Genomic DNA, 15,733 nt, shown 5'->3' on the forward strand with positions numbered 1-15,733 from the left:
TCCTTCCTTCCTTCCTTCCTTCCTTCCTTCCTTCCTTCCTTCCTTCCTTCCTTCCCTTTTCTTTCCCCCAACCCTATTTCCTTCTTTGATTCCCTCACTATTGGGAAGAAAAACAAGAACTATTGTAACAAATGTGCATAATCAAGCTAAACAAATTCGCACATTGGCTGGATACCAAAATAAATAGCCCACCTCGTCTTGGCCTCTGGCACCACCTGTTTCGATCATCATCATCATCCCCTATCCTGCATTACTGTAAAAGCTTCCCTTGAAAGTACTTCTCTTTAGACTTTACCTTGCTTGGACATTAAATTCTTATAACATCTTCCTACTTTCAAAAAAAACCCTGTACTAATGATTACACAAAATATCAATACTGAACTTAAACAATTTCTTTTGAACATAATTACAGTGATCTATGTATCTCTTATGTAGATTTGCTACTACAGTTAGAAAGGACCACAGTGATCAACCCTATCATTTTAATGAGGAAAGTGATGGCCAGAGAGAGGAAGGGACTTGACCCAGGTATATCAAACTGCATTATACAGGTGGTTTCTGCTTTCAGAAGCAGTGGGTTTGAAGACAACGTGTATTCTGAAGACCACATCTGCTCATACATTACATTCTGTAATTAGGCACAACTATGAATGTGTGGACTGCTGCCTTTATCCGGATTTTGCAGAAATCATCACAAGATGGAATAATGGTGGTGGAAAGAGAAGTCTAGGTCTTTCAATCAATTTTCTCATGAGCAAACTAGGGAAATACAAAGTGGTGAAAGGAGGGTGGGGGACTTTCTGTGATGATGGCAATAAAAGCTTATATTTAACACAAAGGTTTTATGGAATCAAAAATTTTGCTTAAGCCCCTTTATAACAGCTCCACATGCAAGGGATCATCATCCCCATTTGACAGATGAGGGAACTGAGGCCTGAGGAAGTGAGGCGGCTAAACCATGGTCTTCCACTGGGACCTTAAGTTCGGCATTTTCCCCATTCTTATCTCTGCCTCTTGGTACCAGTTATGATAAACTGAAGCGCATTCCCCCAGCCACGATATAATGCTGAACCCTGAATCTGCAGCATGGTCTTGCTTTGGAAAACAGAGAGTGTTGCCCTGCTCTTGCCCAGTCATGGACGGGGGCACATTGGCAAGCCCTGTTCAGATTCCCTGTGGGTATTCTATGATCTGCCCACCGAGAGTGACCCCTCACTATCTCGTCCACTGTGTCGCGGATTTACTCTGTAAGAATGTCTGAATCCAAAACGTGTGGGCCAGAGCATTTTTCTTCTTCCTCAGCTTTTGTTCCCATTGCACTAAGTGGGCAGACTTTCCCTTTTGTATTTATTCTATTTATTTGCTGTGGCAGAATGCTGTGTGCGACACCTGTTCATTTCTTCTTCTGTGAAGACGTGGCATCATGAGATCCTACCTGGTCCTACTGGTTATCCTGGCTGATCAAATCTCTCTCATAAAACACATCTCCTGTGTTTGGAGGGGAGGCAAAGAAGGGTCTTTAATTTATAGCTTGTCTGGATAGACTTACAATTCTTTGAAGTCCCTACACTGATGTTCCTTCCATAGTAACAAGGTTTGTGCTTGAAATTCCAGAAATGTTCCATTTCAGAAACTGATGTTAACCTGGAGATGGATTAAAGGTTTTTTTAAATATCATCTAATAATACTTTTCAGACTTGAGACAGCTTTTTGCCTGTGAGCTCTAAAGCTCTGTGCAAATTTTTAAATAACGAAGCCTCGGCAACTCTTAAAGATAGGTATTATGCAGCATGTAGCTGAGCTAAGGCATAGTCTGCCTAAGTGAACAGCCCTGGGACACAGCAACTAAGTAAAAACACTTAGAAATGGGGGCCCAGGTGTACTAATTTCTATTTTTATGATATATGGATTGTTCCCTCATTATAGAATGAAAATCAACCTCTTCATCAAAAAACTTCGCCCAGAGCACAGAGTACATGAAAGAAAATGTGAATGCTCCCCCTCCACGGCCCCCAGATCATACACTGATGATGCAGGCACACAGCACACTGGGGAGGGGGAGAGGGTCCAGAGTACTGGGCCAGGAGCTGGGGGGCCTGGGCTTGACTCAGCTCTGCTGCCCCAGCTAGTATGTGGTCTGTGTGACCTCCCTGGCACTCACGGGTTCTCACTTGTCAAAAACTAACAAAAGAATTTGGCTTCCTTCACTGGGATGTTCTGAGGCTTCCAAGAAGATTTCTATCCATAAAGTAGTTATACGATATGATATATTATATATTTATTAGCTCCTATTAGCATCACTAGAGACTATCCCTGGGGCAGCTAGGTGGCGCCACAGTGTATAGAATGCTAGGCCTTGGAGTCAGGAAGAACTGAATTCAAATTTGACCTCAGATACTAGCTATGTGACCCTGGGCAAGTCACTTACCCTGTTTGCCTCAGTTTCCTCATCTGTAAAATGAGTTGGAGAAGGAAACAGCAAACCACTTCCGTATCTTTGCCAAGAAAACCCCAAATGGGGTCACAAAGAGTTAGACATGACTGAAACGACTGAACAACAACAAATCTGAAAATGGAGCAGCCAGGGGCAGCTAGGTGACTCAGTGGACAGAGCCCCAGACCTGGAGTCGGGAGGACCTGAGTTCAAATCTGGCCTCAGATACTTACTAGGAAAATTGGACACAACTGGACAAGACCTACATCGACCTTCTGTGATTTTGTATTTCAATGATTCCCTTGTTACCTCCTTACCCCATTATCTGGTGGTTTCTGTAAATGTCTGGTTACTGACAACAGCCCATGTGCTCAGAATTCTGCTGGATAATGATCTGCCTCCCAGGGACCCGTCTGGCTAGACAGTAAGATATCCATGTTATAATGTAAATTCTGAAAGGGCAAATGAAGAGTTTTCTACAGACCTTCTCTTTCACCCAGTGCTTGAGCCAGCATTCTTGTCAAAGAATGTACTTAATGAATGCCTGCTGAATGAAGGGATCTACATTTTTATGTACGGTTTCCAAACTTCCTTCTTCTAAAAGCTGGGCTTGCCTACATAATGCAGTATTATTACATAGGTTAGAAGATAAGCCTGGTCCTGCCCCAAACATACATGCACAATTTGTCTCTAAAGTGGAATATCAGTCCTGGTTTGCAACAGCAGAAAGTGTTCCAACAAAATGCATTATGCGTAATTCTTCCCCCAGGCAACTCTGACTCAAGTTTTTCTAAGTACTTCAAGTCATCTCATTATCTCTCATTTCACCAACTCCTAAAAACGTCCTTAAAATTCAAGCTTACTAAGTTTATCTGCAACACTACGGCATTATTACATGTAAAATATGTATGTGTATTTGAAGAAAGAGCTTTGCAAATCTCACAGAACTGCATGAATGGGAAGCCAGTGGATATCTAGGACACTTTTTAACAAGTATTCAACAAGTTTTGTGTGGGCTACAGTGAGACTTCAAAAAGAAAGTTGCTTGTTTCAGGATTTAGGAAGCATTCACTCAAAGTATCACAGGACAATAGCCGACATTTCTAGGGCATAAGCCTTACAAGACACCATTCCTGCATCACCTCATTTGGGAGGTGCAACAACTCTCCTAGGAAGGAGACGTACAGTCCTTCCAGTCACCCGGGCTTGACACCCTCCTTTACCCCAGACCTCAATTAGTGGCCGGATCTTGTCATTGCTACCTCCACATCTTTTTTTTTTTTTTTTTAAAGCAATCGGGGTTAAGTAACTTGCTCAAGGTTACACGGCCAGTTATTATTTCTGGGTGTGGTGCTGAGTATCTGAGCCCGGATTTGATCCAGGTCATCCCGACACTGGAGCCAGTGCTCTTACTCGCTGAGCCACCTGGCCGCCCCCATATCTCCACATCTTTTACGTGTCTCCCTTCTCCCCACCCACAAAGCCACCACTGTTACTCAAGCCTTTATCACCTTCTGCCCAAAAAGCTGCAGGTCTCCTGATCGGTCTTTGGTTTCCCTACCTCCAGCCTCTCCTTCTTCCACCTTCTACAATCTCAGCTTCCAAAGACATTTTCCCAAAGTGTAGGTCTGACCATGCCACTCCTCTCCATGATTAACTTCAATGTACCTTATTAATTCTAGGATCAAATATGTTTGGCATTTAAAACCCTTCACGTGCTGGTCCGGAACCCAATTGTCCAGAATTTACATTTTACTCCCCTTCAAGCTCCCTATCATCCAACCAAAATGGAGTTCCTGTTCCTTATACAGTATATTTCATTTCCCACCTCCATACCTTTGTACTGGCTATCCTCCTTGCCCAGAATGTACTCCCTCCTTACCTATGGCTCTCAGGTTCACTAGCCTTCTTCAAGACAGTTTGAGGGCCACTTTTAAAAATACATGATGTCTTTTCTGATTCCCTCGGTTATTGGTGCCCCCTTCTCTGTATTATCTTGTATAGCTATCTGTCCATATAGCTGTATTTGTGTCTTTATATAGATAGCACATACTTGTGTATGTAAATATACCTCTTCCCCACTATAATAATAATTAACATTCATATAGTGCTTACAGTGTGCCAGGCACTCTAGAATCACTATTTCATTTGGTCCTCATCACAACTTTGAGAAATAAGTGCTATTATTATCTCCATACTACTGCTGAAGAAAGTAAGACAAACAGAAGCTTTGAGATGTGCTCAGCTGCCGCACAGCCAGTGAGTGTCTGGGGCTGGTTCTGAACGCGGTTCTTCCTGATTCCAGCGCTCTCTCCACTGTGCCCCCTGCTGCCCTTTGGTATCTAAGCTCTTTGAAAGCAGAGACTTTCACTTCTTGGCTTCCTCAGCACCCAGCAGACATGTGATAAAAGCTTGTTGACTGAATATCATCCCCCCTTTCTGATGGAGCAAACTCAGGCCTATGTCACACAGCTATAAATGATGGAGCTGGGATCTGCACCTGGGTTTTCTGACCCCCAAGTCTAGTGTTCTCTCTGCTAAAGCGCTTCTCCTGGCACCCGTCACAAATACACATCCAGACTCTTCTTGGACAGCTTTGGTGATGTCGACCTCACTATCCCATAGTAGGCATTCTTGTTTGGGGGAGGGGAGCTCCTTCCCATGTATGAAATAAGATCATATCTGTAATGCCCTTGCTTACCATGGTGGCTGTATACAGCAGGTGTTTAATAAATGCTTGTTTCCTTTCTCCTTTTCCCTCCTCATACCAAGTTTAAATCTGCCTTCCTGGAGTTGTATCTAGTTTTGCCACCTACAGCCAAGGCCTCCCTCACTAATTCCTCTTTCTTTTTTTTTTTTTTGAAGAATGCTTGCTATGTTTACTGCAACCCTTTGTTATTAATGCAAACAACCACACTATGTAGTCATAGGACTTGTGTGGGAAATTCTGCTCTGATATTTATTACCTGGGTGAACTTGTGACATTTTTTTTCAAATGCTTTATTAGCTTCTGATTTACATCATAAATTTCTGCCTGATTTTGAGTTACAAATTTTCTCCCCGTTTTTCCCCTACCCACCACCCCAGAATAGCAGTCCCACAGGCTATCCCCTCCTCCAATCTGCTCTCTCCCTTATCTTCTCCCATACCCCCTTAGACTTTTTCAGTAGGGCATGGTGGATCTCTATGCCCCAGTGCCTGTATATCTTCTTTCTCAATTACATGTAAGATAGTATTAATAATAGTGTATATATATATATATAAACACTATTATATATTACATACTATATATAATGTAATATTATATATATATATTATTTTAAACATTTGATTTTAAATCTTTAAATTCCAGATTCATTCTCTTCCTCCCTTGTCACTCACCCTTACTGGGAAGATAAGCAGTTCAGTATAGGTTGTACATGTGTAGCTAATGCAAAACATTAACATAGAAGATATATTGTAAAAGACTGACTATATTTCCCTCCCTCCTATCCCACCACCGATTTGTTCTATTCTCTACTTTGATCCTGTCCCTTTTCAAAAGTGAGTGCTTCCAACTTCCCTGCCCCCTGGCCTGCCCTCCCTTCCCTCATCCCCCCTCTCATCCCCTTCCCCCTACTCTCCTGTAGGGTGAGATACCCTATTTAGTGTGCATTTCATTCCCTCCCCGAGCCAAATTCAGTGAGAAAAAGGTTGACCCATACCCTTTTGCTTTCCTATTTTTCCCCTCCATTGTAACCCTTTTCCCTTGCCTCTTCTTTATGAGATAGTTTACCCTATACTGTCTCTCTCCATTTCCTCTCATTATATTCCTTTCTCACCTCTTAATTTCCCCTTTTAAGTATCATCCCTTCCTATTAAATTGGTCCTGTGCCCTCTATCTATGTATACCTCTAAGCATATATACACACATTCACATATGTATTCATATGCCCATATACCCTATGATACAGACATATATTGATATATATATACATACATACATACATATATATATATATATATTTCTATTCCCTTCGACTATTCTCATATTGAGAAAAGTTTCATCAGTTACAATTATCATTTTTCCATGTAGGAATGTTAATAGTTTGCTTTTCATCAGTGACTTATGATTTCTTTTCCCTGTTTACCTTCTCAAGCTTCTCTTGTTTCTTTTATCTGGATGTCAAATTTTCTATTCAACTCTGGTATTTTCATTAAGAATGCTTGAAAGTCCTCTATTACACTGAATCACCATATTTTCCCCTGAAAGATGATATTCAGTTTTGCTGGGTAGGTGATTTTTGATTTTAATTCCAGCTCCTTTGCCCTCCGGAATATCCTATTCCAGGCCCTTTGATCCCTCAGTGTAGAAGCTGCTGGATCCTGTGTTATCCTGATTGTGTTTCCATGATATTCAAATTGTTTCTTCCTGGCTGCTCATAATATTCTCTTCTTGATCTGGGAATTCTGGAACCTGGCTATAATATTCCTAGGAGTTTTCTTTTTGGGATCTTTTCCAGGAGGTCATTGGTGGATTCTTTCAACCTCTATTTTGCCTTCTGGTTCTAGAACATCAGGGCAATTTTCCTTGAGAATTTCTTGGAGGATGATTTCTAGGTTCTTTCCCTGTTCATGGCTCTAAGGTAGACCAATAATTTTTAAATTATCTCTCCTGGATCTATTTTCCAGGTCAGTGGTTTTTCCCATGAGATATTTCAAATTGTCTTCTATTCTTTCATTTGTTTGGATCTGTTTAACATCATCTTGATTTCTCTTAAAGTCACTAGCTTCCCTTTGCTCCAATCTAAATTCGCGGGAAAGATTCAACTCATTGAGCTTTTGAGATTCTTTTTCCATCTGGAAAATTCAGCTTTTCAAGGCATTCCTCTCCTCATTGCCTTTTTGAGCCTCTTTTGCCAATTGATTTAGTCTGTTTTTTAAGATATTTTCCTCAGTCAGGCTGTTGACTGTCATTTCATAATTTTCTTGCATTGTTCTCATTTCTCTTCCCAATTTTTCCTCCACTTCTCTTATCTGCTTCTTAAGGTCCTCTATGGCCTGTAACCAGTTCGTATTTTCCTTTGAAGCTTTTGGTGCAGGAGTTCTGACTTCACTGTCTTCCTCCCGTTCCATGCTTTGCTCTTTTTGTCTCCAAAATAGGAGTTTAATGTTGGAATCTTTTGTTTGTTTTGTTTCCTTTGTCTGGTCATGTCACCCCTCAGTCACTTGACCCCTGGACTTTTTGCCACAGTAGGACTCTGCCACCAGACAGGGGAGCTTTAGTCCCAAATGCTGGGGTTTTCTCAGCTGCTGGAGGTATTAGTTGGGTGCCCTCTCTGAGGCCTCCACATGCTCTGGCAAGCTGGTCATGAATCCCAGGACCTCCACCATAGACTGCAATCCAGATCCAAGCAGGTTAAAGCAAGAGTGATTACCCCTCAGACTGGTCACTTGGTCCCCCTACAGTCTGCAGGCCAGGAGCTGAAGCTGCCAGGTGGTGCTGGCTGTGCTGGGTGTCTCAGTGGCTTCTTGCCCTGGGGGCAGAAGCCAATGCACTCCCAACTACTGGTCCCAAAGTCCACACTGCACTGACCTCTCACTTTGTCCTTAGCATCTTTGTGTTGATAAATCTGGAAACAGCCACAGCTGCTGCTGATCTGGAGTTCCTCCAGCTGGGGTGGCTGGTCAGGCCCATGCTGGGGCTAAAACCTCTGGCTCATGCAGGCCTGGCCTCAGCTCCCAGAGCACAGAGCTGGCTGATTCCTGACGGCCTGTCCTCAGCAAGAGGTTAGCTTCTCTGTGTCATTTTGTGGGTTCTGCAGCTCCAAAGTTTGTTCAGAGTCCCCTTTTTTACATGGATTGGGGAAGGTGGAAGCCGGAAGCCGGAGCCAGGCAGAGGTCCTGCTTCTACTCCACCACCTTCTAATTCCTCCTTCTAACTGACAAAACCTTCACACATGTCTTCCGAGTCTTCTCATTGCCGGGCTAAACACACTTCCTTTAACCAGTCTTCCTGTGAAATGGCTTCTGGTCCCTTCACCATTCTCATCACTTTAGGGGATTACTGCTTCGAAGAGCTCCATGCCTGGAGTTAGGAAGACCTGAGTCCTAATCCAGTCTCAAGACACTTACTATCTGTGTGACTCTGGGCAAGTCACTTTACTCTAGCTGCCTCCAAAAATAAAGAAGGAAGGGAGTAAGGAAAGAAGGAAGGAAGGAAGGGAGGGAGGGAGAGAGGGAGGAAGGAAGAAAGGAAGGGAGGAAGGAAGGAAGGGAGGGAGAAAGAAAAAGAAAGAAAGGAAGGAAGAAAGAAAGGAGGAAAGAAAAAAAGAAAGAACAAGAATGGAGCAGCCAGAACTAAATGCAATATACCAGGCCTACTCTGAGCTGTGTGGAGAATAACAGAGGAGCAGAAGCTGTGAGAACTCAATTAAAATCCTTGCCTTTTGTTTGTTTTTTTCATCAACCGATGCTCTAGTCAAATCTTCATTCTTCCTCTCTGCAGTTTTTTGAGACCTACTTAATAAGCCAGAAAGTGTAAAGTCCTTTCACCTTCTCCTTAATCAAGAAGACTGGTAAACTGTGCATGTGAAGTGCACAGCTGGAGATAACCTCCCCAGGGAAGACAGGCAGAGGACAATCCCCTCCAATCACTGGAAAGGCTGCCTTGGCTCCGAAGGTTCTTGGGTATGCAGCATCCCACCAGCACTTCTGCTGTTAGCCCCCATGCCAAGCTGCTGCTCTGCTGCCTCTCTTGGCCCCTGCTAGCTCCCTGTCATATGGTTCAGTTGGCCTAATCACTCTCTTCATTCAACAAGTATTTACCGAATACTTATTATGTGCCTATTAGAGAGTCATCGCTACATAATATATGAACACCTATGTTTCCTGCATGAATAATCGAAAGCACCACACTATATTATATAGGAAACACTAAATGTCACTCCTTTCAGACAGCCGAGCAATTGTCTCCACTAGCTCTTAACTCTCCAGCTCACTTATCAGGATTTATTTACTAATAACTGAAGGTTCGTGGTGACACACTTGCTTCTTTGATGTATGTGATCCCTCTCCATGCTGAGAGTTGCAATGATGGGCTGGTACAATCCAAGTTTGAGTCTTAATTGCTCCAAATGTTTATTGTTTAATACACAACCTAGAGATGTGATTTACTTGTGTGGGTTCTGCTCCTGATTTTTATACACATCAGGGAATTTCCATTCCAGTAACAGCTCCCAGAGAGGTTTAAATATTATAATTGTTCTGTTCACATTTTAAAGTTATGTTTTCCATCAAGCTGAGGACGACTGATATTACAAACCCAGGAGCATTTCACTGGCTTTTCCTGCCTAGCAGCATTTCCCTTTCATATAACAGAAATACAAACCATATTTCATGAAGAATTCTTCAATAATTCAGCAACATTTCTGGCACAGGGATGTATCATTTCAATAACCCTTAGCAGGTTGCTACAGAACAATGCACTACTTTATTTTAAAAATACATCAAGGTAGGCAATTTTACAGCAGTGTGTTCTTTCTGCAGAACATAACCGTTTAGACCTAACAATACTGTACTATTCAGTTATCAAAGAAAAACACATACAACCCCCTCAAGTTATTTTTTTTCCATCTTTATTAGCAAATTGGGTTTGCCGGTAAAATTGGCAGGAACTAGCTTACTTTGATCAGATGACACCAGGATCCTAGCCCAGAATGAAACTTTACAGGAAACTGAAGTAAGATGAAGCAAATCAGTGTCTTTTTCTGAAAGAACAAGTATTTCTCTATCTTATTGTACTAGGCTACTAGTCAGATTAAGTCACTATGCCCACCACTGTTTCTTAACCCAACTTATAAAAGAATATTGGAAATTATTTTGCTTTTGAGTTAGGTGCAAGCAACAACTCTATATTGGTGGGGAGGGGGAGATCACACTTCTAGTGAACACACACTCTTTACGAGCTTGACCATATTTTTTCCTCTTTGAGAACTGTGGCTGCATTTACAAATATGGAGATGTTAAATGAGGATTGAGGTAGAACTGAACAGATAAGATGACATACACATAAAAGGAAAACTGTAAAAAGAAGCTGAGCTCTCAAAACATTCTGGGTGGATTCTGAGAAGAGTCTCTCATGGGGGAGAAAGGCAAAGTTCCGTTTTATGAAAACCTACCTCTCGCAGTTTGGTCCTACTCGGTTGATTAACTTTTCCATTGCTTCTTCTGTCTCCCTCAGTTTCTCTTGTAGCTGAGCAAGCTCATAATTGGCTAAAAATGAACAAGAATCCAATAGGCACAGACAATTTTGTAAGCCCATTTCTGCAAAGTAACGGCCGCATTCTTCTATAATCTGGCTTGGGTCTGAAATTTCAGGCAAGGGCTGGGAGTGGGTCAAGCTAATCAGGACTCATCTCTTGTTTACTGATTCTCATGCCAAAAGAAGGAATAGAGATTTGAGTAAAGAAATGCTACAAGAAGCATCTTCAGTGAATGGTTTAACAAGTCACGACCTGATACACGGCCGGTCTAACGACTGGGATAGTACATGTGTCACTAAAAAGAAAGCCATTATATGTTCGAGGGGAAAGGCAGGGGGACAGCCTTCTCTATCCCTTTAGGCACAAACTGTTCCTGGGGCTAAGACACAACCTTGTCAAGTTCTTTAGGATAGATGCTAAGGCCCCCAAATGAATGATGCTTTTCTGAGGTCTAAAAATGATCTTTATCATGCAGATATGTGGCATTAAACACTAATGGTAGTATTTCTCTAAGGAAGGTGAAAACACAGTGGTCCTTCAATCAAGAGAATTAAAAATATAACAACACAAGTTTTTAAATAACCTATAAACGAAATGAATGGTAGAGTTAGAAACGAAAGACTATTTACTACATGGATGCTATGGTTTTATCTACGCCTGGGATGCCTTTCTAGACAGATGAATTTAGATCTTCATGAAGATAAAGTCTATTTCAGCCAGCTTTTAGCAATTCTGAAACACACCTTTATGTTATTAGCTAATGTTTGTAAAGTGCTTGGGAAGCAGGAAAATGCCACATTAAGGGCTCCGTATTTTTTTTTTAATTTTCTGTACGAAATCAGTCAACTGAAATGAAGGGACAAAAAGCAGATACAAAATGCTATTTCCATTATAATAAAAACAGCTGCTCTTATGTATTAATTTGATTTCCTTTCCCTGTTTAAGTGCATTATGAGATATGGTACTAGGTCTGCTACCCCTTACAGAGCCCATAAATCTTTTTAAAATTATTTTTTTGAGTGCATTTCCATCAAGGCTGGTTAAACAATTAAACTTCCATTGAGGGTGTGAAAAATGTCATAGATTTATTTTCCATGAATGTTGAAGGTTGGTAGAATGAAGTCAGAATGTGATAGGAAGCTTCTCTTTTAAGAGGAAATCCATAAGAAAAAAACAATAAAATGGCATGCTTATCAGAGAAAAGATGGGCAAAGGTTTCTTGCCTATAGCATAAAGTCTAAATCCCTTGTTCTGGGCACTGTGAAGGCATAGCAACCATTCCAACCCCTCTACTTCCATTGCTGCCCAGTGCTTATCGTCTAGCCAAGCGGGTTTATACTGTGCGTCTTTGCTCATGCTGCTCCTCCCACCTGGGATGGCTATCCCCTCGCCCCACCCCACACAAATTCTTAAAAGTCAGGTCACATTGACTTCCCCCATGAACTGCAAGTGATTTCTCCCCCTCTAAACTCCCACAGCTCTTAAGGTCCGAAACACTCATTAATCACTGGCGATCTTTTGTACTTATCTTTTCAGGTGTATATGTCTTCTCTCCTCCAACTACAAGCTTGTTGTCTAGGCATGGTGTAGTGGACTGACTAAGGCTTGAGTCTTGGCTCCATAAGGTATGGCTAGCTCTGTAACCCTAGGCAAGACTTCCCTATCTGATCGCCAACTCCCTCATTTGCAAAATGAGGATAATACTTGCTTCACTGGATGCCTGTGAGGAAAACACTTCATAATAAACTTTTAAACACTAGAAAAATGTGAGCTATTGCTGTTTTAATCCTCTAAAGCCCGGGACCACGCCAGGGCTCAATCGACACTGAGTGACAAGAATAAGAAGCATTAGGTATTATTTCTAATGCTGACACTAATTAATGTGTTGACTTGCCTGTTTCCCACCTTGGTTTTGCACATCTGTAAAAGGGGGGTATCTATTAACAGCAGTTCTGAAACCTCCAAATTAGTGACCCTTTCCACACATGAAGTCATGACTTGCTAATCAATTCAGAAGTCACTCTTTTAGAAAGTGAAGTGACAGCAGTCTGCTTTGTGTCCCTTTAGTCCAGAGTGATAAACTAATATCAATACAGGCACTGCACTTTCCCTTGGAGAGTTCAGAGCTAAACTCCGAGAGATTACAAGTAACGACAATTTTAGATGAATACGGAGCATCCTAGGGGGAATGTCTCCATTTCCTGTAGGTGGTAGCAGCATACTATCGCACTAGCTCATAGCATTGTTAAAATTTCGAACATTTTTTAGTCCACTTAGAAATGATACTTACTGATCTTCCTAGTTGCATTTCCATGCAGAGCAGTGGTAGATTTCCGTTCCTCTGCAGTGGTTTTCCCCTTGGAAGAGAGCTGAGAATCAAAGAGGTTACAACCTGTTAATGGCCAATCCAAAGCCCAAAGGCACTGGACACAACATTATTACAGGGGAAAAAATGGAAGGCTGGGAGACTAATACTAAACCAGGAATCCAAATGAAACAGCAACATGCTCAGAAGAAACTCTCCTGGTTCCAAAACAAGGCCTTAAAATCAGGGCAACCAAATGATGGAGGGAAAGAGGAGGGAGAAATGGTGTGCTGGACTAAATCATCTTTAAGGGCCCCTCAGGCACGAAATCCTGTGATAAGCTTCATAAAATAAAAGGCTTCAAAGGGTTTCTTTTTCCCTTCTTAGCCAAGTTAGGGAAAAGAAAAGTGCATAAAGGAAATTTATAGGACTTCCTTAGTGGTTTTCCTGCAGGATCATTGTGAGAGAGCCTGGCAGGAAGGAGCTGGACCCTCCCGTGCAGCTGACAAAGCCAACTGAAATATGTGGGATGGAGATGCCAGACGATGATCCACAGTGCCGTATGGCCTCCCAAGATCCTGCGTGGAGGCCCGGTTTTATTTAGAAAGGGTCCACTCTAAAGGACACAAATGATCCCTCAAAGGAATTGTCAAATGTCACGTTTTAAGTTAGGTGAGGGGCATTCTGTCTCAGGCTGTTGGGGATGCTTGGACAATGAAACAAAATTAGCCCCGTCAGCTCCTGGGAAGAAAAGTACCATGTAATTACAAAGTGGTGTTATTTCAATTATTATCTAGACCCCATGTGGCTGGTTTTCTGAGAAAAGGGAACATGGAAAGCTCAGGGTCAGCTGTGGAAATAATAAGTTCTCCTAAGTCCTTTCTAGGGATCCTCCTCTTTGGGAAGAAAAAGGCTGTGGGTTAAATTCTGTGTTGAGACACAGAATGCCTTCTACTGAACTATAAGGAAAGAAAAAAGGAAAACTGATTTTTATCAGACAGGAGAAAAAACAGAGTTGTTCAACTATGACTAAGTATGTTTAGGACCCAACAGGTGAATTTTATGGATGTATTTTAGACTTCTGGATACCAAGTGCAGAAAACCAGCCAAAATGATTAGATCCAAAGGAGGTGGGGGAAGGCATGGTATGTCTAATGGTATGAATCATCTCTTTATGTCTATTAAATTAAAATCAAAAGCTGAATCTCAGAGTCAAGTTCTGAGCTCCCAAGCTGAACATTAGAAATAATTTCCACCCTTTCTTTTCCGTATGATGTGGTGGAAAGTATGCTGGATTTGAAACATGGCTCTGGCCCCACCAAAGTAATTTTTTCTGACCCTCAAGTTATCTGTCAAATGGGCAGAACACTTGTACTAACCCTCTCACGGGGCTGCTGTGAATACGAGCACACACACACATACATACACTTGCATATTCATATATATGCTATGTATGTATGTATTGTTTCACTTAGGTGCCTCAGTCCTTTTTTGGGACAGAGAACGTGGCTCCCTAAACTTGGGTCTCTGATGTCTTGTCTCTCTAATCTTTACAAAAAAGAGGCAAAACTGAAACCTGGGAAAGACCTTAGCTTAAAAAGGTCAAGGTACCCCACTGCATCCAGTGCCATCTCCATTCGTCCTGACCTATATCTAGCCACTGGACCTGGAGGGCTCTGGAGGAGAAGGTGAGGCTGGTGACTGCACAGCCCTGCCTCACTTAAATCCAATTCACTTGCAAGTCATGACATTACCTCCTTGATGTCAAGGTCCTCTTCATGACTGAAGGACAAACAACAATAGTTCTAATCTTAATGTTAGAGCTTTGGGGCATTTTTAAAACCTGGCAGTCTCCAACCACAATAAAATTGAAGAGACTGGAGAAAACGATGCTATGCTATCTAAAAATGAGTATCGGAAGAAGTACCCTAGTGCTTTATTTTCTCATTCATTATCTGACTTACCTGCTAAAGACTTTAATTTCTGGAGAAAAATAAAAGGCTTAAAAATAACCTTGCTGAACAAAATTTAATTTTTATCTAGACCTGTAATTTTATTGGTGTAGGGAACTCACAATGAGGAAATATCCTCTACCAATGGAGAGAAGCATCTGCCTTGAATGAAGCTTGGGGAGTGGCATCATCACACACACAGCCAGGATGGATCAGAGGCTAGCACTGAACTAAAATCTTCCTGACCCTGAGGCCAGCTGTCTAGCCACTACCCAATATTGTCTTTCTTGTTGAAAAAAAAAAATGATCCTCAAAGCCTGAATGTAATCAGGCTTTCCATTAGCTTTCCTCATACTAGGAAAGAAGAGATAGGGCCCACTTACCTTAAACAGAATGTACAAGATGTAGAGAAGAATTCCAAAACCATAGATGGGAATGATCTGGCCCATAAGGCCTCTTCCACCACCACCTCCCACAGTGCCACCAGATCCTTTGGTTTTGGCAATTGCCTCTGTAAGGTGAGATCTGGGGAAAGGGGTGCCGGTAGCAGGACCATCGGAAGACATTTGGTGATGCATCATTGGTGGAAATCGACCCATCTTTCCTGAGGAAAGAAATGAATCATCTTTTGTTCCTTCTGTTGCCAGAACTAGCATTTGGCAAAAAGCGAATTTTCCAAAATATTTAACACTTTTAAACCATTTCTCGTGAGTACTTTGTGTCCTGGTAACAAGGACAACAGTATCACTGGGACTGGCAGGAAATTGGGTGAGAGGCAGCTGAGATCTTCCCCCATTTC

The 15,733-nt window shown here is 41.9% G+C and overlaps 1 protein-coding gene across 3 annotated transcripts in view; it reads right to left on the reverse strand.

The window, feature by feature from the left end:
• The window catches only part of RIC3 (RIC3 acetylcholine receptor chaperone), a 35,250-nt gene that overhangs the window by 8,819 nt on the left and 10,698 nt on the right, over positions 1–15,733 (reverse strand). Inside the window, exons 2-5 of one of the 3 annotated variants that reach the window (XM_069091164.1) lie at positions 15,318–15,538; positions 12,968–13,046; positions 10,594–10,687; positions 10,034–10,182 (exon numbers count right to left, since the gene is read on the reverse strand). In XM_069091164.1, the coding sequence (XP_068947265.1) occupies positions 10,170–10,182; positions 10,594–10,687; positions 12,968–13,046; positions 15,318–15,538 (407 nt within the window). In that variant the 3' untranslated portion in view covers positions 10,034–10,169. Of the gene's footprint in view, positions 1–10,033; positions 10,183–10,589; positions 10,688–12,967; positions 13,047–15,317; positions 15,539–15,733 lie in introns of those variants that run through there. The other 2 variants (XM_069091163.1, XM_069091166.1) reach the window with 2 other exon arrangements.

This window comes from Petaurus breviceps, unplaced genomic scaffold (assembly GCF_028583685.1).
Source record: "Petaurus breviceps papuanus isolate PSGF00001 unplaced genomic scaffold, PetGlider_PUasm1.0 188, whole genome shotgun sequence".
Taxonomy (NCBI): domain Eukaryota; kingdom Metazoa; phylum Chordata; class Mammalia; order Diprotodontia; family Petauridae; genus Petaurus; species Petaurus breviceps.